General features: G+C 38.1%; 4 protein-coding genes across 10 annotated transcripts; all 4 read left to right on the top strand.

The window, feature by feature from the left end:
• The first annotated feature begins 149 nt into the window (after positions 1-149).
• scel (sciellin) lies at positions 150-6794 on the top strand. 3 transcript variants are annotated; one of them, XM_058392162.1, is made up of 23 exons: positions 150-305; positions 923-980; positions 1294-1396; positions 1590-1652; positions 1811-1912; positions 1998-2033; positions 2376-2426; positions 2525-2599; positions 2894-2995; positions 3075-3176; positions 3260-3361; positions 3451-3552; positions 3644-3742; positions 3835-3894; positions 3973-4038; positions 4159-4227; positions 4335-4397; positions 4484-4552; positions 4641-4703; positions 4793-4864; positions 4961-5072; positions 6110-6212; positions 6296-6794. In XM_058392162.1, the coding sequence occupies exons 2-23, from the start codon at positions 938-940 to the stop codon at positions 6310-6312; spliced, it is 1674 nt and encodes a 557-aa protein (XP_058248145.1). In that variant the 5' UTR covers positions 150-305; positions 923-937; the 3' UTR covers positions 6313-6794. The 3 variants fall into 3 exon arrangements, with proteins under 3 accessions (XP_058248145.1, XP_058248146.1, XP_058248144.1); XM_058392161.1 differs by having other exon boundaries at positions 151-305; positions 1291-1396; XM_058392163.1 differs by lacking the exon at positions 3075-3176 and having other exon boundaries at positions 1291-1396.
• Positions 6795-6934: 140 nt separating this feature from the next.
• slain1a (SLAIN motif family, member 1a) lies at positions 6935-17192 on the top strand. 3 transcript variants are annotated; one of them, XM_058392157.1, is made up of 9 exons: positions 6935-8613; positions 9251-9387; positions 10823-10948; positions 11527-11637; positions 13300-13449; positions 13595-13918; positions 15269-15454; positions 15815-16097; positions 16285-17192. In XM_058392157.1, the coding sequence occupies exons 1-9, from the start codon at positions 8213-8215 to the stop codon at positions 16358-16360; spliced, it is 1794 nt and encodes a 597-aa protein (XP_058248140.1). In that variant the 5' UTR covers positions 6935-8212; the 3' UTR covers positions 16361-17192. The 3 variants fall into 3 exon arrangements, with proteins under 3 accessions (XP_058248140.1, XP_058248143.1, XP_058248141.1); XM_058392160.1 differs by lacking the exon at positions 10823-10948; XM_058392158.1 differs by lacking the exon at positions 11527-11637.
• Positions 17193-17315: 123 nt separating this feature from the next.
• Positions 17316-20133, top strand: wu:fc50b12 (uncharacterized protein LOC103911624 homolog). 3 transcript variants are annotated; one of them, XM_058392164.1, is made up of 4 exons: positions 17316-19034; positions 19273-19326; positions 19423-19586; positions 19706-20133. In XM_058392164.1, exons 1-4 carry the CDS (start codon positions 18978-18980, stop codon positions 19938-19940), a joined length of 510 nt encoding a protein of 169 aa, XP_058248147.1. In that variant the 5' UTR covers positions 17316-18977; the 3' UTR covers positions 19941-20133. The 3 variants fall into 3 exon arrangements, with proteins under 3 accessions (XP_058248147.1, XP_058248149.1, XP_058248148.1); XM_058392165.1 differs by having other exon boundaries at positions 18980-19034; positions 19229-19326; XM_058392166.1 differs by lacking the exon at positions 19273-19326.
• Positions 20134-20943: 810 nt separating this feature from the next.
• kbtbd7 (kelch repeat and BTB (POZ) domain containing 7) lies at positions 20944-23135 on the top strand. The gene has a single exon (XM_058393027.1). The coding sequence runs from the start codon at positions 21264-21266 to the stop codon at positions 23121-23123; it is 1860 nt and encodes a 619-aa protein (XP_058249010.1). The 5' UTR covers positions 20944-21263; the 3' UTR covers positions 23124-23135.
• The last annotated feature ends 698 nt before the right edge of the window (positions 23136-23833 follow it).

The following is a 23833-nucleotide window of genomic DNA, read 5'->3' as shown; positions in this document are numbered from 1 at the left end:
AATTTATAAAATAGTTCATGTGACTCAATGCTTAACAATGCCTTATCCTCTAAATGGTTTCGACCTCTCCTGTGTATCCAACGCTCACTTTTACTGATCATCTGTCACATGTGAACACGTTACATTACTAATTGTGGGTTGAGAAATATGCGCATTGCTCAGCGCTCAGGTTGAGGGACTGGTTATGTACAGTGTAAAGCCACACCTTCAGCCATCCTGCTCAGGTGTTGCCAGCAGGTGAAACTCAGTCAGGGAAAGCTTGGGAAACTTAGTCACATTCCAGCGACGGACACTGACACACTAAGGTAAGTGCGACTCTCATTAATCTCAAGCCATCAATCCTTTCTTCTTCTTTTTTTAAAATTTTTTTACTTAACTTTCTGTTGACATAAATTATAGTTCAGTTAGAGTTGTGGTAGAGATGTGCCTCTGTCACCATGACACGTTTTAAAACAAATGAATCAGTGAATGAATAAAATAGGCTTAGAGCAAAAAACACAACTATTGCTTTCCTGCGTAACAATTACAACTAGATTTTCAAGGATCTAGGACAGTGTCCTGCTGCGCTGTAAGTATTCTGTGGGTGATAATATAAGGCTCATACACTCTATGTGTATGTTATGATTAAACGACTGCTTCCCTTCAGCTGCCAGGGGCATGTTTGTGTAGGGTGTGTCTGATGAGGATCAAGACAGACAAGTTTTCTTTCCTGAAAATCATGTACCAAAATAAAAAAAAAAAATAAAGAAAATGACCGAGTTATAAGTTAGAAGATGCTAAACCAGAATAACAACGTCTTTTATGGTCATCTGGAATCTGTGCTGATCATTGTGACAAAGCATTGCCAGTAATGCATGGTTACTTACACCAAAATTATACTACAATCTTATCAATATTCAATATTTCATATTTTTCTTTTAAGCTACCAGCATAAACCATGCCTTCCACCGTCACCAGGAAATCATATCCTCCTGAGACAGGTAAGACCATGTATCCTGATTATAACACAAAATGTAATCACTTAAATTCTTAAATTCAAGTTAGAGAATCAATGCACATTGCTCATAGTCACTACTTACATTGTAAATTAGAAGAACTAAATGTTCACTGGTTATTTTGAGATGGCTATGGCGTGAAAAAAAATAAGACTCATTTTACTCAGGTGTCAGTGTTCTGAACAATCCACCCAGTAGCATGTATTTTTCCCAAACAACTCATTATGTAACATGCATTGCATATTTCACCAATAGATGAGTTAATGAATAATACATGAACTATACTTTCTAACAGCAGACAAGAGCAAGTCGAGTGTGATAGACGACAGCAAAAAGAAGACGTCCCTGCTGAAGGACAACAGCTGGATCAAGAAAGACGTGACTGATGATAAAGTGGTGGAGTGAGTAAACACTGAGGCATTAGACATGTAGACAAATAAATACTGAGGGAAAACATCCATCTTTAAACATGAGGGTGGAAAGAGTCAGCTGTTTTTCCACTGTACCTTTGTACCCGCCATTACCAAATTGTTCATAATGGGAATACAAAATGTACCAGGTAGAATCTTTGGTTAACTCTGACTCTTTTTACAGCCAACATTCAAACTATGGAAGAAGTGTCCTGGGCCGGTTTAAATCCTCTGAAAATCTTACCAGGTATACAGAAAACATCTGTTTATACATTATAGCATAAAAGATGCCACATATGATGTCACAACAATGTCAAATACAGTTACAAAACACGTGACTAATGGATAAGTACATGCTCATCAATGGCTATTAATGGATATGTATTTGCAAACTATTCTCTATAGCTCTTCAGAGAAAAAGACCACCACCACCGTCACCAAAACCTCCACAGTCACTGACTCTGGTTCAGTCCCCTCAAGAAAATCTGTTCAGTCCCTGACTAAAAGGTAATACAATCTGTCTATAAAAGATAAAAATGAAAAGAAAAAAGGAAACATTTCTCCATGTCATTTTTTTTTTTATATATTTTAGATTCAGTTTTAGTCAGGATGAGCTGGATTCAAGCAGGTAACATTTATCATTTTTCTAAATAATATTGGTCCATTTATTCATATATAATTATAACATATAATTTGTTCCTGCATCTAAATTTCTTCACTTGCTTTGAAAACATTGCAGAACCCCGACTTACTTTACATAAAGGAAATGATGTGATAATCTTTTAGAATACCTGGTCATACCCAAAATTTCCACCATTTAAAGTATGCCTGCCCCACCCATCATTTTCCAGCTTTACCACATCAGTAGAGCCAAAGACAAGATAAAACACACCCTGAAAGCACACACCTAGTGGAATACCACATTCTTTTGCAGAATTATCTTTAAAAAAACATTCCATGTCCCTTTCAGCACTACCACATCTTTCAAAGATGGCACGAAGACAACTGTGACCACAAGCAGGTAGAGCATAAAGAGTTAATCATTAGTTGATTGACAGCATGTACAACTTTGCTCTATGTTCATTTTTGAAATTGTAATGTGTCCACACATTTCTGCAGGACATCTGTGAAGTCACCAACCAAAGCCAAAACATTCAGTGAAAAGATCTTCACAGACTCCAAGACAACCACTAGGTAAATATTGTTAGTGTTACTAATGTTTCACCACACTTATAGGTCATTGTCAGATCTAATCTTGTCTTAAGGTCTGTGTTATTTAGTCTTGCGTGCCTGGAAGGTATTGACAGCTACACTGATAAGATTCTACCACTTACGTGCTCATTTATGGCAGCTTACCTCCCCAGGATATGTTTTCTTGCGTACACTTTAGTGACCTCAGTTCTCTCCTTTTAAATGTAATTTGCCTGTTTTTTGTTCTGTGTAAATTCCCATAACTCGACTCTCACATAACTCTCTTTTTATGTACAGTGAAGAAATAAAAACGGTCAAATCAGTGCCACCAAGCTCACCCACCAAGACTACCAGGAAAGAGTTTGTCACAGTGACCACATCTAAGGATAACGTCGTGCAGTAAGTGGAGAATTTCTGTATTAATCATGCCTTATTCTGTTTTTATTTTCTACTGAATATACCTCTTTTTTTTCCTCAGAGAAGACATCAAAACAATCAAATCAGTGCCACCAAGCTCACCCACCAAGACTACCAGGAAAGAGTTTGTCACAGTGACTACTTCTAAAGACAACACAGTCCAGTAAGTGGGAAATTTGTGTATTAATTATTGCTTATTATGTTTTAATTTTCTATTGAATATAACTCTCTTTTTTTTTTATTCAGAGAAGACATCAAAACAATCAAATCAGTGCCACCAAGCTCACCCACCAAGACTACCAGGAAAGAGTTTGTCACAGTGACTACTTCTAAGGATAAAGTTGTGCAGTAAGTGGAGAATTTATGTATTAATTATTCCTTATTCTGTTTTTTTTTTATTATTATTATTTCCTACTGAATATAATTCTTTTTCTCAGAGAAGACATTAAAACAATCAAATCAGTGCCACCAAGCTCACCCACCAAGACTACCAGGAAAGAGTTTGTCACAGTGACTACTTCTAAGGATAACATCGTGCAGTAAGTGGGAAAAGTTTGCATGAAGCATTGCTTATTCTGGTCTATTTTCTGTGGCATACAACCTTTTTTTGTTGTTTTGTTTTTAACTCAGAGAAGACGTTAAAACAGTCAAATCTGTGATCACACCAACCTCCCCCAGTAAGACTTCCAAGACTGTCACTGTGACTACTTTTCAGGACACCATAATTAAGTGAGTTGTGAGTAATTCCTGTATAAACGTTAGCTTATTCTGTTTCATTTATTAATCCAGATAACTCTATATAACCCTCTTCTCATTTTCAGAGAAGACAGCAAATCAGTCAAATCCACACCACCACCCACACCGACAAAGATCATTTCAGAGTAAATACAAACGACTTTCACAGACTTTACGCTGGATTATTTGATGTTATCATCCTGACTTTTTCTTATCCATTTCAGCAAAACCTATACAATTACTACTCCAACTTCTAAGACATCATCCTATTCCTTCAGCTCCAAATCCAGGTGATCTCTCAGCTCGACCTTTAGACGGCACATAGATTAACAGAAATACTGGAATAATCACACAGATAGTGAAATCTCTTATGCAGAAAGAGCACAGATTAATTTAATGATTTCTCACAGCACTGAGGACCAGTTGTTTGATACCCTCATACCCTCATCCGTCAAGGAAACCTATGCTTCTGACAACAGGTATGGAATGTAGGGTGTGACCCAGAAATGGTATTTTTCTTCGTAGTTTTCTTTGTACATAATTTGTGCTACTTTTGAACTGTTTTGTCTATCGGATCTGTTAACAGGAACGATAAAAGCAGTGAAACCAGTTCTACGGCATATACCAGGACGTCTTACAAAGAAAGCAGGTACGCATTTGCATTTAGACTCCAGTATGTGCATGATCGTTTGAGACCTGTAGACATCTTACAATGGCATTGCATTATTCTTACAGGCCTGAGGAGCACATTACTGAAAATGTGTACACAGAATACGTTAAAACTTCGTCTGCAATGTCTGACAGGTATGTTACATTTCACTTTTATTAAGCACCGTATGTTGATTACAGAAGGGTTACAGACTCTTTAATTTGTGGATCTTTTTATCCACAGTTATGTATTCGACAGTCGTCGGGGCTCCACAAAGACCTACACTGCAACTTACTCAGACAGCAGGTAAAATGAGACGACACAAGTTTAACTAATGATACAGTTTTTTGTAGAATGTAAAAATTGTGTTTTACTGTTGCATAATTTCTCTGCAGACCTGAAATTCTCTTGGACACCTACAAATCAAGTAGATCAACTATGGAAACGCTTTACACAACACCTGAAAGGTAATTAAACTTGACTTTACACGCTCTGAACAGTTGTCTGTGACAGAATATTTACATTTATATTTTTTGACTTATGTTTTTTTTTTTTTTTTGCAGGAAAATTTATATTGAGAAGGATATTTGCACATACTGCCAGAAACCAATTCTTTATGATACAAAGATGATACTAGAGGATGTGGATATAAAGTGTCATGCCAATTGTTTCAAGGTAAATGATTTTTTTATACATATTTCAGAAATGTTTTTTTATTGTAAGAACAATTCAATAATTCAATTATAAGAACAAATTATATATTAAAATAGAACACATTATTTAAGGAGTAAAACACAATGTGCAATTTGCCGATATTTGTTTGTTTGATTATTTATATATATATATATATATATATATATATATATATATATATATATATATATATATATATATATATATATATATATTTACTTACTTACTTACTTACTTATTTATTGTTGGTTGTTTAAGAACAACCCACCATTTAAACCAATGTGCAATCTGCCAATATTTGTTTGTTTGATTATTTATTTATTTATTTGTTTGTTTGTTTGTTTGTTTATTGTTGGTTGTTTAAGAACAACCCACCATTTAAACCAATGTGCAATTTGCCAATATTTGTTTGTTTGATTATTTATTTATTTGTTTGTTTGTTTGTTTGTTTGTTTATTGTTGGTTGTTTAAGAACAACCCACCATTTAAACCATTTATAATTACATTTTAATGTTGTGGAATGTCTGTGAAACCATTTAGTTTTCATTAACACAGATAATAAAAAGCAATGCCACAGAACAGACAACCCTCGAGGCACAGATTCTTATGTCCTGAACTGCCTGAATTAACTAGCGGAAAACTTTATTTTGCCTGTTTGCCTGTTTAGTTTTTATTTTAGTTCATGACAAAAAAAAGTGCTGATGCTAAGTGGAGGCTTCTATCAAAATGTAAAATAAATGTCTTCTAAAACAAACCAGAGCAATGTTTATAATTAGACATAAATTTTGGGAACCCTGTGAACAAGTCGTTACTATAAAAACAATAGTAACACAAGAGCAACACCAGTTGGATTAGAAATTTCAAATGCACTGCACTATAATGTAAAATAATATTACAACTTGAAGATCATTTAGGTTTTTAGTTCAAGCTTAGCAGGCAAACTATATTGTGTTTAAACCAGCATTATATATGGCAGCTAAAACTTTAGCATGCTCTCACTCTCTCTGTTCCTATTCCAGTGTGGTGTGTGTAACAGTAATCTTGGACACCTGAAGGCAGGGGACAGCATGTGGGTGTACCGCCGCAATGTGCACTGTGAGGCCTGCTTTGGTGTCATTAAAGGTAAGACTTTGAGTGCTACTCAAGTGATTACACTGAAATTCTAAGTGCAGTGTTTAAAACAAACACATTTTTTTGTCTTACAGGTAAATGGCATCGCTGAGGACAAAACTACTGCAAATCCATTAAGTACATGGACATGAAGGATCATCAGATAATGTTAAAATAGTTTGATATGGTGAAGGAAAGGAAAACAGTTGTGTATGCATATCAAAAATATTCAAGCATGGATTTTTTTTTATTAAAAATAATGAGTCATTTAAGTTACAAAAAAGAAGAAGACAGTTTGGGTGGCGGATCTGTTGAAAATACATATGGGAGGAGACTTGTTTATTCCTTTAATTTTCTTCATTATAAAGCATATACATATTGTTCTTTCAGTATCTCATTTGCTAAATGAAATGAACTACTGACATACTAAATAATGAGTGAAGTAATCTGTTTTGAGTCACTATATTTTGATAAATTATATCAGTAAAGTGTTGGGTCCATTTATTTCGGGACTTCTTTTTAACGTTTATTTAAAAATCAAATATTATCCCATGTTGGTTTGACCCCCAATAAAATATATTTTTGGTTGGTGTACAGGATCTCACATGCTGCATTTAATGGGATAATCTATGTCACAAAGAATTGGGGCTGTTATAAGGGCCACTTTTACTGGAACACTTTACTTATTATCCAATAAACCAGATGAATGGCTTCACTTAATCAAACATCAAAATGGAGGGAAAATGTGAACTATCTGTGGCATGGTTACTGGAAGCACACAGGCTGATCTGAGTATTTCAGACATCTAGCGAGTGGCTAGATGTATCTGATGAGAGACTGGGTTGAGCTGACAGGAAGGGTACAGTAACTCAAATAACTACTTTTCACAAATAATCATCTCACACAACACATGTGAGGCAGAGCACATTCAGTTTCACTCTGTAAACCAAGAACAGTAATCTGAGGCTACACTGGGCACAGGAAAATTGGAAAAAGACCAAGCAATGTTGTTCTACTTGAGGGTGATTAGACTAGTCAAGGCAGTGTAGCCCCCAGAATTCAAATGGGTCACATTCACAACCATAAACAGTACAATGTGCAGTGAAAAGCTTTTGTTTTCAACTGTCTGTGACAAAATAAATATATGAAATACAATTTACATAAATCAGAATTGATATCTAGACGGGAATACAATCGGTGGCAGAAGCAGTATGTTTGTGGAATTTACGCAATATATGCTGTGCAACATCAGGCTGAGGTCCTGGGAGTTGTGCAGACCAAGTCCAAGCTCTATAGTTTTATGACATATTAGGGCAGGGATCATTAAACTTTGTACAGCCAGGGAGTGTGGGATCCCTTCCAGTGTAAAAGATATATGAGATATATGAGACCTCGTTTAGGTCTTCAAGTGAAGTCAGATACAGATGAAAGGGCAGTGTTAACGGTATTAAAATTAGTTTTACATTTTGTAACATAGGATATTATTAGGTTAAGTTGTAAAGAGAAGTTGCTTTTAAGAGCCATACATGAGCCATAATGAGACAGTCCCTTAATAAACTTTTCAATAAATGTAGTAAAGAGTATTTTTGATTTCTCACATACATTCATGGTGATGATGATGATGATGATGATGATTATAACTGTTCTAATGCCAAATAGAACCACTGTCTGATTTTATTTTGTAAAGTAATAGTCTGTGGCATCTTTTCTAGGGGTGTCTACATTCTAAGTGGTATGGTGTCTATGGTGTGGCTTTCTCTCTGTGTGTGTGTGTGTGTGTGTGTGCTGCTTTAGTGTGGTGCTGCTTTTAACGGAGAGGAAGGAGAAAGGGGGGCACCGAGCAGCACATCAGCATCTGAAAGAAGCAGCATGTCGCCGCGAGCTGAACAGATCAACCCCATGCACTCGCTGCAAGCTGTGTTACACTGACTACAACATTGCCATCTTTTTATCGTTGTATATATATGTATATATATATTTCTTCTAGATTTTAATTTTTTTTTTTTTCCTCAATGGAGGCGGCCGTGATGAAGCTGCACGCGATGGCGGACGTTAACGGGAACAGCACTGTTATGGACGCGGAGCTCGAGGTGAAAAAGCTGCAGGAGCTCGTGCGCAAATTGGAGCGACAAAACGAGCAGCTAAGGACGAGAGCGGCGAATAACTACACCCACAGTGGACATTTATTCCCAAACCAGAACTGCGCTGGAAACCCGGCCAGTGGTCATGTTTATTCAGGAAATCATTGCCTTTCAGCTCAGCCCACGCAACTGGAAGTGCACAATAGAGATGAACAGTACGCGTGTTTTCATGCTCAGTCTCCGAGTGATGTTGAGAGCTTACTGCTGGACGAGCTGGAAATCTTAGACCTCTTTTCTCTACTCAACATCGACCGAGAGTCTGAGGAGAGCTGGTACTGCAACCCTGCTCCGTTTCTGACCCGCTTTCACTAGTCTGCATTATTTGTTTGCATTCCAAACGCGTTCAAGTCATGCCATTTTCACATTGTCTCAAATCAAGCTCACCCGTCTATACTGTTATATGTAATAGGAAACCGTGAAAGGGATATTGTCATGGCTGACCCAGTACTGTGATATTTACAGTTATGTCCTAGTTAAGCTGAGAAATGTGCAGGTCCTGTTGCAGCAATAGATGTCTTTTGTTGTAGCTGTGTGTACACCAGGAAACCCAGACCCAAAGCTTCTTCTCCTGGAGAATATCTAAAAATCTACAAATTGGAGTAATAAATTGACTTGCTTTAGATATCATGTCATGTGCATGTCAATATACATATGTTTTATTGTGATGTTTTGGTATCTCAGGTCTTAGTAAAGATTGCATCCTTGCGTTTATCCGGATGCATCCGTGCATCACCCAGACTGTGACAAGATAATATGATCCTGTGCTAATAATTACCTTTCTTATCTATTTCCCGTTTTAAGACCTGGATTAAATGGTTTCATGAAGTTCCATCCTATATCATACATAAAGTGAAGACACACTCATAGAGTAACATGCCAACATGTTGAAATTGTGGCTTATATCTTCAGGTTGTATGCGTCTCCAAAAGCAAAGCTGTTCCCTCGGTCACCTCTCAGCCCTCTGCAGTGGTGTAGACATGTATTCGACAACCCCGGGCCTGAGGTGGAGTCAGCTAAGCGCTCCTTATGCTATCGACTAGACCAGGGTACGGTATTCTTCATTTCACATGGCATACATTCAACCTAGAGGAAAAGTAATGAGCATATGAGTAAACTGTGGCATGCAGTGTTTGAATTGAAGAGGCTAATATTTTTTAGAGGAAATTTGAAAATGCTCTTTCAGATGCAGTTTGTTGAAACTTGAAACTCATCGTTAGATTAATTGTTAAATCTTTTTTTGCAAAGTTGTTTAATATACTCATTATATTGCAGTTAATAAAACTGCTATATTTACCTTAGATTGGTTAGTGGTACCTCAGAGAGAAATCATCAGCCTGTACTATAATAAGGGATATGGTACAATGGTTGTAACAAGAGCATGACTAGTGAGAGAAATGTGAAATTATAAGCCTGGATACTTAGGTAGGTGCCATTGTACTTGCATTTAATTACATGGTTATGAATAATATAATACTGGATGACGTGCTGAAAGCAGACAAGTGTATCTTGCACTACACCAAGATCAGTGTGTCTCAAAAAAAATCTTGTAATACATTTGAGATTTGTATATTGCTCAGCATATTGCCTGATGTAAGCCCATTTTATAGTATGACATTGTACTATGTGTAGTAACTATTTACACTTATTTTACAGCAACTTAAATACAGCAAAGTATACAATTTTAAAATGTTTTTGTCAGTCATACTTTGTGTCAGTATTAATCCATAGAAGTAATAATAATAATAATTCCTATACATATTTATTTATTACTCTATGTCTGAAGAAAAGAAATCATGCTCTTAACCTTTTTTTTTCCCTTTCCTTAACTCTCTTTCATCCTGAAATATTCTACAGTGTTTTGCAGCCATGGTGGAGAGGACGGTTACCATAGAAACTATGACTATATTAACCCTTTCCGCTAAACTAGACGGAAACAGTGTGCTGGCTTCGTTTTCGCATTCAGCCTGGACAGGCACGGCATTACGATCAGTTTGGATGTATAAATATGAGATGTGTGTACAGAGGAGTCCGCTGTTCAGCTTTGAGCTCTTGTTGCTGTTGAAAGGCCAGATTGAGCAAAGGTTGGCTGTGTGCTGGAAGGTTATGAATACAGCTTTGTTTAGCCACTCTCTAAAAAAGCTTTGTTCTTGTGGGTGGCCGTGAATGCTGGTTTTCATGCAGACGGTGGCACGGCTAATTTTTTGTGCTACAGCAAAAGCACAGTGCTCTGTTTGCTGATCAGTGAATCAGAATCAGATTTTTGTATGTGAAATGTATGCAGTTACATGTTCGTTTTTGACAGTTGAGTCAATCAGCAGAAATGGAAAGGCAGGAAAGTTAACTTCCTTCAAAAAAGCTAAAACCATGTTCCCTAACTACAGCCCTGTTCACTAAACAAGTTCTCATTTCTCACCTTTACATGAATGAAAGTATCCTCCACAAACTGAACACTAACTAATATAACTTCCATTCTCTTCATAGCCAAACGATGGAGAGGAGCTCTCTCTGGCAGTTCACCATCCTTATCATACAGACCTGTAGATGGGCTCTCGTTTTTAAGCACCTCAGTTAAATCTCTTACTAAACCTGCACTAACTGAACAAACAGGTAACACTATCACCACAGCTGTACTAACACTCTCAAAAAATAATAGAAATGATCATTTTTATGCTTTTACTTTCCCTTTACATATTGACAGTAAATTTACTTATACAGCATTGCATGCCATTTTTAAATTTCAGGTTCATTTTACTTATGGGGTATATATATATATATATATATATATATATATATATATATATATATATATATATAAGGAAAATGAACAGATGACAAAGCTCAAAGCATTAATGTGCTTATTGATTTGTGTTCTAGAAAAAAAAAGATATCTTATGTCATTCTGTACTACTCAGCATATTTCTGTCAAGCTTGGGGAAATGCGAGACTTATTGATTGGCTCTGGTGTCACCCTTTATGGAAGTAGCTCAATCAGCAAATGTTCTCTGTAGAAAAGCACTTATTGTTATACTGTGTTATCAGCGTACATAAATATAGACCTTAAATAAAACGATTGCTTGTATTACTTTAACAAAGCATGATGGCCATATTATCACGTTATCATCACCTTAGTTGAACTCTGGTAAATCCATTACAATGAATCATGTCTCATGTGTCTGTTGATCTAGTTCCATCTCCTCAATCCAGCCACTGCTCTCTCCAGTCACCTCTCACTGGGAGGAGTTGCGGTGGCCTGGCCGAGAGATCGCCCTCATTCCTCTATCACACGGCTACTCACAGTAAGCCTCATCAAACTCATTCATCTTCCATTCTTCTATGAGGCACAACAGCTTAGCTACTATGGTAGTGAGTCAGTAGCGAAAGACATCACAGCTAGTATAAAAGGCATGTAAAGTACTTTATTCAGTAGTAAGTTCTTGTGTTCATAGAACCACATGGAGTCTATATGTAGCCCTGTGAGCAACTGACATAATGCCTACAAACACCATGATGAAATCTTACTCGAATATGTGTAAGCTGGGCCATGATCAGAATTATAATGAGGTCCACATGCATGAAATGTGACCCACTTCATACACCACAATGTCAAATTTCTACTAATTTGTAATCTGTTGTTTTTTTATGCTTTAATTCCTCCATAAACTGATCAGACTCATGTTAAAAGGATCAGACTCGTGATAGATGGTGTCATTTTATTAAGCTAAACATCATCTCTCTCTCTTTCTCACTGTGTTCATCCTCCTTTTCTCTCTTACTTCTCTTGGCTCATGACTGAAAAAGCATACAATAAAGATTGCATGCACCCTGCAGATTAAGTCAATACGCAAACCAACAGCGTCCTCCTCAGTTGTTCTGAGGTCAGTTGAGGCCCAGTCATCACTGTTTTTCCACATAGTAGGCTACATTCCATTACCATAAGAATATTTCTGTTTACATTTCGACAACCGGAGATGCTTTGTGGGAGGAAAAAAAACAAAATCTTCCAAAACTACAGACGTCTGGACCGTGGTGTCCTCATAGCTAGTTCTGGCCCTGAGCATTAACTGTCAAAAAAAAAATGCTTTCAATTTTGATGTCAAGTTGCCATTTTGTTCACATAAGCATGTGTTATGACACTTTTCAAGCTGACTTGCATTTGAACAATGTGACAACTGCCTTTGTAGGTCAGTCTACTTTTGATATGTCACATAATGGCATAAAATATTCTGTGGCCACTAAGGTCTTGTTTTCTAGCAAATATATAAAATGAAATTCATCACAAACATCAGGTACAAAGCAAGGTTTAAGGAGTCTATGAGATACATAGCCATTTTGGAATGTTTGGGAGACGGAAAGGAGGATTATGAAGTGGATTATGTCTGTACAATAGAAATGCATGTGCAACATTGTGACCTTATTCAGAAAGGAAGAGAAATGTTCCTCCTTTATCCAGTGCCTAAACATTTTTGGGCTAGTTTCAGCTATCTTCTGTGGTATTATGGAGTTATCCTTATTATGGAGTTATTCTAATGTCAGTGAATTTTTATAAACACTTATGACAGTGCCATGACATATAATGAGTTATGGGTCTCTGTATCTAACAGTTTGTAAGTTTCTATCTATTATTTAGTAGATATTTATAAAAATCAGTGTAATAGCAGAGTCAATTTCTTTCTCCTAAATTTTTATTGTAATTTATGACACATCATCATTATATAGCATTGACCTACTAGAAGGCCACTGAGTGTTGAAGTCAGTCTTGGCGTTTGTCATAACACTCACAAAAGCAGTCTCTGTGACAGAAATGGCAGTTGGAATAAGCACTTTTAAATGTTTATGTAGGTTTATGTCAGTTGTCATAGAGGTGTCACATAGCCCTATTATCATCACCCTTAAGTAAAGTGTTAATGGTTTAGTAAATACCTAGTTTGCTCCCAAACTTAATGCTATCTTTACACTAGATTACAGTCGTCCACATGCTGCCGTCAGTCCACAGTCTTCCATGAACAATGAGTTCAGCATCTCAGACCTGGATGATGATTCAGTCTCTATGGACTACAAACTTCAAGACATGACTGATGTCCAGGTCATGGCCCGGCTACAGGAGGAGAGTATGTACATTTTAACACAATAATCAGCTTCAATATATAAATAAATGAACATGTCTACTGATATGGATTATAGGCTTGACAGAACAAGACATATGAGGTTAAACCAATATTTTGGGCCATGTTTCATGCCTGTTCATACATTCAGGTCTGCGTCAGGAGTACGCCACTACCTCGGCCACAGGTGCCCGCCGGAGCTCCAGCTTCTCTGTGCACTCAGGATTGTGTCGCCCAGAGAGGACAGATTTGAGGATGGAAGAAGATGAGGAGGATTTTGATGATCTGCCACCTCCCCAGCCACGACTTTTTCGTACAGGGTCCATGCAGCGGAGTGTGTCCCACTCACACAACTTGTCAAGTCTCAGAGAGCCACGCCGCTGCAGCTCCTCTAGCACACAGTACCTCAGCAGCCCCAGTTCCAGCACAGGCAGCTACACGAGCACCGAAACACAGGGTTACCGCACTAGCACAGGTCAGCACTTGGTAACATTTGCACATTAACAGATTTACAAACAGACACCCAAATAGACAGACAGCTATTACTGATACAATATATATATATATTTTTTAGAGTAGCTGAACAAAGCCCAGTGAAGGAATGTAGATTTAAAACATATATATATATATATATATATATATATATATATATATATATATATATATATATATATATATATATATATATATATACATAGAGCTGACACAGAGCAGACACATATACATAGAGCAGACACAGGAAGAGTGAGAATTTTTTTTCAGTGTTATATACTGACTGGTCCCCTATCTTAATCCTACATAATATTGTCTGTTCAATCAGATACTCCCCCTAGGTGTACTGCTGCTGGCAGTGATATGTAAGTGGTGACTATTTTAGCACATACTGTATGTGACTACAGACTGTAGCCCATCTGTTATAATGCTGGTCTCACCAACCAGCACCCCCACCACCCCCACCTATCAAATCCTATATATCACTTTAAAGAGACCATCATAAATCCACCAGTGACCAAATATTATTTGGGTTTTCTATTATTCTCATCACAGTGGCAATACTGACATGGTAGTGGATTGATAGTGTGAGTGTCTGAGCTGTTGATATGAGCGTATTGGATTATTGGGATTTTTAAATGCTTAAAAGGCCAGACCATGACACCAAAGAAAGGCTGATTAATATAAACTGTGCATTGAAAAGCTGTAGTGTTTTACCAGTGGGTGTATATTAAAATCCCAGCAACACTGTTGTGCTTTGTACAGTAGTACCATCACAATACCCACTACCATTACTGTGTCAAAGTCTGTTAAATAATATCAGATCCTTTTTATTAATGGATGGGGTTCACAGGGGCTGTCAAATTGGGCATAGAAAGACATGAGCTACAAACAGTATGCATACCTTCAGCATGCACTTTTAGGGCAAGAGTAACTGATCAAGCTGGTTTGTCTACAATAAATATTCAGAATATACAGTAATATACAGTAGCTCTTTTTATGTAGAGCCACTACATGTACCATTTGAGAACACGTGGCCAGTTTTACTGATTATGAGTGGTTGAATGGCAGCCTTTGGCCTAGACAGCATATGTTTTTCTAATTATGCCAGCATGGGTGGGGTGGATCAGTACGTTCTGGTTGAGGTAGTAGAGGTGTGGGCTGTTTGTATAAAGATTTCATGATTAGAGTATTAAAGGATTTAATTTTTTAATATAGTTTATTAACTATCAGGTGGCAAAGTTAAGAATTTTGTGCCATATTAAATGTTTTAATGTTTTTTTTATTATTATTTAACTGTGAAATTGATGTTTTTTGTACATTGTACTTTCAGACATGCTGCGGAAAAGCATGCCAAATCTGATACGAGCTCCCAGCATGCTGTCTGTGCCAAGTGTGACAAGTATTGCAGCTCCTGCCAGTCACACAACCTTTTCTTCTTTTCAATCGTCACCATCAACCCTACGCAACAGTCAGAGCTTTGACTCTTCAAGCGGCCTTGCCAGGCTTCAGTCTGCAAGTAAGGCCAACGCAAAACCAAGCCCTCTCCAAGAATGCAACACAGTAGTATTACAGCCAACATTCAGGCACAAGGTCTAACAAAATACACATGGAAACACTAGGAATTGATTAAGGAAACAAGCAATCATACTAAATCTATTCCTTAATAAATATATTAAATATTGTAGTGAACTGCATTGTCTTAAGTACATTACAGTGCAAAGGCAAATTTGGGTCAATTTTCTGTGTGCCTGTATTTTTTTGCATTTTAAGCTAATTGTTTTTTTCATAATATGATATAATTAACTCAGATACTATATAAAATAACATTGACCTGTACATTGCTTTACCTCATTATTTATATATTCTGTAATGTCAGTTCCATCTCCAGGTCAGCTGCAGCAGCGGGTACAGAGTATAGGCACCTTCTCCACGGCAACACGACAACCAGTGAAAGCCACTGCCTACGTCAGTCCTACCATACAGGGTCCCATCACAATGCCTTCATCTGTTAGTTTAAACTCACTTTCCAGCAATAGCGTTAGTAAACCCAATAAAGCCAGCGCTCCATCCTCTACAAGTCGCAGTGCTCTACCTCGACCAGCCTCCTTTATTGGCACAAGTGGGACCACACGCAGCAAGATCGCTCAGCCAGCACGCAGGTAAAAAAAAAAGGCTTAGCTGGCTTAAATCCATATTAGAATTAAATAGAATAAATGTGAAATGCAGCATGTGTATATACTTGTATATGAGGTTTGGCAAGCATGTTTTCTGATAAATCACTGTAATTTCAGGATATTTTACAGTTCCATAATATAGACAAAAATGCCTGTGTTGTTTTTTTATCAGCTTACTTACTCCCCCAAAGAGTATGGCATCCCTGAGTGCCCTGCGTGATGCGAGCTGGAGGGATGGATGTTATTGATGCTGGATATGCACTGATCTTCACAAACAGCCAACAGTGTTTTAGGCCCAGCTGGCTGGGTAAAGCTGTTGTTTACAGGCAACAGAAAAAGAATAAAGTGTAATCGTTGATATGTGATCACTGATGGTATAAGACGGTTAGCACAGCTAATTTCATTTATGCCATGTACATACAAAAATTGCAATATGCCCCAGTGACCAAAAACTTTGATTAGAACATTATGCAAATGATTGTTTACATGTAAGATATTCCCCCATAATTAAAAAAAAGAACTGTTTGTTATTAAATCCTTTATACTTACAGACAAGTAAGGTCAAGTACGACTACATAAGACTGATATTGTTAGCTCATAGTGCCTCATGGTGAGTGTTTTAAGGTTTTACTGTAAGTAATTTCCTGACTGCCAAATGGCACTTTTACTGTTCATTGTTTAAGAACTGTTAGACCAGTTAAGTTTCATTTCATAAACCGCATCTAGTACTACTGAACTCGAAATGTTTCTAAGGAAGCACCTTGATAAGTATTTTAGTGTCAAAAAAACAAGATAACATTGAAACTGTGAATTTCAGTAACTACAAATGTGAAGACTGGACTGCTTGGCTTTGACACTATCACAAACACTTTAACACACTGATCTTCTTTTAGCGAATTGGCTTTAAATATGTAACATAAGTACAAATGCCTCTTAATGCGATTGCAACATGCATTATTGTGTGTTTACAAGTTGCTCATGTGAAAGAGCGTTGCTGATGGATTGCACATCTTGGTAGGAACATGAAAGAAAATTCAAATAAGTGTATTTTAACATTGAAATAAAGTTTTTTCAACTGTCTTCACTGGAACGTTATATATTTGGTGTCTGGGGAAATGCTATATGTTTGCCTGTAGAGGGCACTATGTTAAAGCTTTATTATACAGTATGTGAACTAGACTTTATTTTGATCACTGCTACCCATTCATAGGCAGGTTGTATTCAGTTATGATTGAGAAAAAATTTTGGTAAATGATTTGCTGGCTCACATGCAGTTGAGACTAAGTGATCCGGTTATATTAACTATTTAATGCTAGAATTCTGATATATCATTATAAATAATCTCCTATGGACTTATGTCACATGCAGATCAGAATTAAAATAATGACTCCTGCCTTGTTCCCTGATTAAAGTTGGAAACTGCAGATGATAATTATTTTAATTACTGGCTGTTATACAGTACCTCATTAAAATGTATAAACAGCTTAAACAAGTATATGTATATATCTGGAATTATACTGTAAGATAAATCTTAATTGAGTGACCTGGAAAAAAAAATTACATTTATGGCAACTGGCAGACACCCTTATCCAGAGCAATGTACAAAAGGAGTCTCTATCAATAAATCCATCACGACTGTTGTAAGGAATTATAGCACAAAATACACAAAACAAACAGGGAAAAATAAGTGCTACTTTCAGGAAGAGGCAGGTCTTCGTGTGTTGTTGAAGACAGTCAGCGAGAGACGCTGGGACCAGTCGAGCAGTGCTAGTAGATTGTAGGGACCGTGGTGCAGTGCAAGGAGTAATAAGAGCTTTGAGGTAAGATGGTCCATTCTTGGCTTTGAAGGCAATCATCATTGTTTTGAATCTGATGTGTGCAGCTACCAGAAGCCAGTGGAGAGAGTGCAGCAGTGGGGTGGTGTGGTAGTACTTAGGCAGGTTGAAAACAAGTCACGCAGCTGCATTTTGGATCATTTGCACGGGATAAATTGTGTTCAGAGGTAGACCTGCCAGTAGAGAGTTGCAATAGTCCAGTCTCAAAATGTCTGAACAGAGGCTGTGTGGATAAAAATGGCCAAATCCTGATGTTGTAGAAAAGAAACTGTCATGAGCTTGTCACATGAGCAACATGTTAGGAAAAGGACAGTTGACTGCACATGATTACCCCAAGGTTGTGAACTGTGGCCGAAGGGGAGATCAGAGAGTTGTGTATGGATATTGCAATATCCTCACCTGGGGATGAATCACCTGGGATGACCAGCAGCTCAGTTTTGCTGGATTGAATTTCAGCTGATGAGCCATCATTCATTAGGAAATGTCTGCCAAATAGCTGAGATCTGAGCAGAAGCCATAGTATCTGAGGCAGATACGGTGAGAAGATAAAGGAGAAGATAAGGTGAGTGTCATCAGCATAGCAGTGGTAAGAGAACCCATTTGAGGACATAACTTTGCCCAGAGAGTGAGTATATTGGAAGAAAAGGACAGAACCAAGTACTGAGCCTCGTAGGACACCAATGGAGAGTCTGTATGGAGTAGATTTTCGATCAAGGGAATTTTTGTAAGATATTTGTGCAACATGCTTTCTTGTTCTACTACTAATGTACTTGTGCTTTTCCCTGTCCCCTCATTTTCTAAGTATTATCATTAGTTTAACCATTGCTTTCTTTTTTATTCATTTCTAAGCCATTGTATACCATCTTGAACCTAAGTATACAGATAATTTTGTACATCTGGGTTTGAGTTGTTTGTTTCGAAATATACAATGAAAATGAGTCATGTGGCATAGCAATAGACATGACTGGCTGAGCACAGCCAAAGTGTAACCTTAATTTCTAACAGAGCAGATTTGTATTGGACAACCTCCATGGTGACTCCAACACCACTTACTGCAAAATCACTGACTTATGTGCAGCAACGAAAAGTAAGTGCTTCACCTGATTTTTATATAAACATAATATCAGAATTTTTATAAAAATGTGTTACTTGTATTTAATAGTATTGAAAATATTACTATTAGTACTATTATTATTTAATATTATTATTAGCATAACTACTAATGCAATAGAATGGAATTGAAACGTGACAAGTGTAAAGATAATATTACTTCAACATCAGAGCAGCTGACTTTTGCTATTGTTCATTGAAAAATCATGGATCAGCGGTATCTGGAACCAAGGAACTGTGTGGACGAAATGCCAAGTAAAGCTCAAGAGGTGAGCTGTGTAAAGACTAGCCTGTCTCATAAGACTGAGGGAGAACTGAATGGTGAAGTGTAGATATAAAGTTTGTACAAAATTTGTGTCTCTCAGGATGCTGTGATCAACATGAAGTCTATACAGGACATCTCAAAACAACTGGGCTTTGAGTGGCCAGTTCTTGCGTATGAGCTGGGCTTCACAAGAACTGAAGTCACGCAGTTTCACACCACATCGAAGGAGAAGAAGGATCAGGCCAAGAGCATGCTGGAGTCCTGGTAGGTAACACTAGTAACAGAATCTTTTATCTAAAACACGTTATTAAGATTTTGTGTATTTATTTTCTGTATTCATTTACCATTATGTACATATAAGCGTAGGTTGTTTTATCTCACAGGTATGAGAGGTCTTGGGATAAACCTAATAAGACTAAAGTGCTGCAGGATGGACTGGAGCGTGCTGGCCGTAGAGACCTGGCTGAGAGGCTGCGATGTCTTCACTGGGGCCACCAGAAACTCAGCCGGAGAATCGAGCTGCCTTCTGCCTTCCCCTTTCTCATAACTGTCCACAAGACTATAGATAACAAGGAGGCCCTGAGGAGAATCAATGAGCTTAATCGCAGTTACACCTAATATCATTGCTGGTAAAAACAAAACAAAAAAAAAAACACACTTCAGCTCTCTGATGTTCTGGATACGCCAAACTGAATGGAAACAGACTTATCACTTTAAATTATGTCAAAAAATTTTTTTTGGTTTGAAGATTGTTAATTATATTTACATACTGATATACAGATTTGAATGCTTTAAAATTATTTAGGACAAATCAGAAGGATGCATCATTAGTCTGTGTGAACTAATACCTTTTATGCCTTTTGTAATGTATTCAAAATAAATTTAAAACTGTTCAATCTATTCTTGCATGGATTCCAGGTCTCTTATAGATGTTTTTAACGCACTGGTTAACTAAGCAAGTAAATAAACAAACCCAGGGCACGCGATAGCAAGCAGGCTACAGCTGTTATGTACATTTCCTATCCAATACCATTCTGTAAGAAGACCTACACGTTGGCCAACTAAATTAATAATGTAAAATCAACTTTACAGCAAGTAACGCAGTATCTATTTCCTACGATTGTTGGATAGATTAAAATACTGGAACAATGATTGGTCGAGTCAACCAAACCCGATGACCCAGCACTCAGTGTGTGTGTGTGTGTGTGTATGTGTGTGTGTGGCCAATCAATACAGTGTGCTTCCATGTTGGATGTGTTGCCAGGCGCACGAATTACCCTCTGGATTGGGGTAAAATATTGATTTTTTTTTTTTGTCCACTGTTTGGGAGTTGGGAGTCTTGAATAAAATACGACAATAAAATACGACACGACAAAACTTACACAAATATTAATATAAAAATAGCAAGCCAATATTTTAGGCCAATGTAATAATAATGTCAGCATATTTATGGATATCATATTTATATACGTAGGTATTTCATAACAATACTTGTACACATTACACTTAACAATAAAAATCACTCGAATGATGGGGGGGGTTTTAGTAAAAATGGCATTGGGGTTATTTTAAACAAATACGTTTGTTGTATAGACATGGCAACCCTGCGTGTTTGACTACGCCGTGCGACGTCGCTATCTATAGAGCAAGATGAGTCAACCAACAAGCGGGTCAAACGGGCTTTCCCATTTTTCTCGATTATAATGGAAAATTGAATGCCGCCGTCACCGGTTTTATTCAGTAAACATGGCTGCGCTGCGAGACAAATAAACGCCGTCTCTTTCTAGCCTTGAGAGCTTGTTATAGTGTCACAGCTGGGAATGTGACTGAGAAAGCCGAATGGTAAACCGGCCACAGAGAGGAATGTTCAGGGGCAGAATTCACAAATATTGTGGACATTATTGTTGAGGAGCGAAACAACTGGATGTCATTCAGCTCAAAATGGCTACAGTGAACTGTTTTAGTGGTCCGGAAGAGCTGGAGGATTCAAGCCATGCACGGAATTTGATGAGAGAACTGAAATTTTTTTACGACTCCCAACTTCTGGTTGATGTTAGTATTGAAGTGGAAGCAGGACAGGAGACGTCGGGATGCTCCTCCAAAACGGAAACGCGGACATTTTTCCAATGTAACCGTAACATCTTGGCGGCGGCCAGTCCGTATTTCAAGAGTATGTTTACAGGAGGACTGTACGAGAGCACTCAGAGCAAGATTACTATACACGACGTGGACGCGGAGTCGATGGCGCTCATTGTTGACTACTGCTACACCGGCAAAGTGACCATCACTGAGGCCAACGTGCAAAAGCTCTATTCAGCTGCCAATATGCTGCAGGTGGAGTACATCAGACATGCCTGTGCTGATTTCATGACCAGAAGGCTGGACCTGTCCAACTGTACAGGGATCTTGAAATTCGCAGACACCTTTGACAACATGGACCTGAAAAGCAAAGCTCAAGCCTTCATAGCAAAGCACTTTGCTCAGCTCAGTGCCAGTGAAAAAGAGCTGTGTGAACTGGACATGAAACAAATGAAAGAGATCCTCACTTTGGATTCCCTTGACATTGACTGTGAGAGGAAAGTGTGTGCGGTTGCAATACACTGGATCGAACATAATCTGCCTCTGGAAACGGAGGAGGATGCGTTGCACATCCTTAAATGTGTACGATGGCCACTGTTCACAGAGAAGGACCGCTTCTACTTAGACAGCCTTAAGTCGAAGCCTTTTATTAAAAAACACCTTTCGAGTTTACCCGATTTGGCTAGTACAGGAGAGAGCAGTGTGATTTCAATGAACCATACGAAGCAGAGAATTGGTAAAAGTGCAAAAGAAATGGTGCTGTTTTTTGGCCGACCAAATGAACCATTCATGTGTTATGACCCTTACACTGAAGAGATTTACTCTATGTCGTCCCCTGTCATCAACCTCAGCAATCAGAACTTTAAACGTTCTCCTATGGAAACGTTCTTAGTCTGTGCCACGCCAGAAAACAACCTGTACATAGCCTCACACTTGTCGAAGCACTTCTGGGTGTATAATCCGTTGCTGAATTGCTGGCAGGAGCTGGCTGAAAGGCTGCTGGGGAGAATGCATTCATACATTGGCTACCTCAATGGCCACATGTACATTCTCGGTGGCAGGGACCCTGTATCTGATGCCAGGCTGAAGGAGGTTGAGTGCTATAGCATTCAGAGGAACCAGTGGATGTTTGTCGCTCCTTTGCCTCATTCCTTAGGCAAGATGCAAGTTGTGACAGTCAATGAGCAACTATATGTGGTGAACAAGAGAAGAATACTGTGCTACGAACCCAAGAGAAACCATTGGCTTCAGCGTGGCTCTTTAAAACGCAACAAGCTGCACAAGGCCTGCGTCTTTCAGGAGCAGATTGTCTGCCTGTGCGACATCCCAGTAGTGAAAGTGTATAACCCAGTCCGAGGGGAATGGAGACGCATCGCAGACATACCCATCGATAGCAGTGCTCTCAACTACCAAGTGGTACAACACAAAAACAAACTGCTCCTGCTTACTCTTGCCATTGTCCATCACAACAAAAACAGGCTTGTCATACATGAGTATGACTCTTCTAGGGACACATGGAAAAACGTGGTCACCATGTTCGGGTCCTCGTTCGGCTCAATAAGTCTTTCCGCCCGCATTTATACGGCTTGCCTTAGTTCAGGACAGAACTTCATTACAGAGGAGGACGATGACAGTGGCTCCAGTGTAGACTGGGACTTTGGACTGACTGATGCAGACTCAGATTCAGGCAGCTCAAGCTCTTTTTCTGATGAGAATTGGTAGTAAACACTATGTCTGGAAATCATAGTGTTTATTCATGGCTGTACGTAGGAGACGCACAATGTCTTAAACTCCATCAGATGATAAGAACTGCAGAACTGCTCTGATATTACTGTATGTGCCTGGTCATAAGTGAGTTTATTTAACCAGCACATGGGCTTTGCTTTTACTTGAATTTACATGGTATTCGTATTATTGAGTTAAATGGTACTGTGATAATGAACACCAGAAGATGATAAATTATTTTCTCAGATTAACGTTGCCAATTTGGTGCTGTTACATTGTGAAGTGTATCTGTTTTTTTTTTCAACTTTTGACACAAAGTATTAATATATTTTTGAGGTATTAAACACATTATACATTTTAGTTTTATTTATTCTGATATATACACCGGAATACATCAGGCATAACATTATGAGCAGTGACAGGTGTAGTGAATAACACTGATTATCTCCACATCATGGCACCTGTTAGTGGGTGGGATATATTAGGCAGCAAGTGAACATTTTGTCCTCAAAGTTGATGTGATAGAAGCAGGAAAATGGGCAAGCGTAAGGATTTGAGCGAGTTTGACAAGGGCCAAATTGTGATGGCTAGACGACTGGATCAGAGCATCTCCAAAACTGCAGCTCTTGTAGGGTGTTCCCGGTCTGCAGTGGTCAGTATCTATCACAAGTATCTTTTAAGTGTCCTTTGAGTCCAGTAAGTACCCT

The sequence above is a fragment of the Hemibagrus wyckioides genome, linkage group LG06 (genome assembly GCF_019097595.1).
Source record: "Hemibagrus wyckioides isolate EC202008001 linkage group LG06, SWU_Hwy_1.0, whole genome shotgun sequence".
Lineage (NCBI taxonomy): Eukaryota > Metazoa > Chordata > Actinopteri > Siluriformes > Bagridae > Hemibagrus > Hemibagrus wyckioides.
This window is presented reverse-complemented; position numbering and strand designations above follow the sequence as displayed.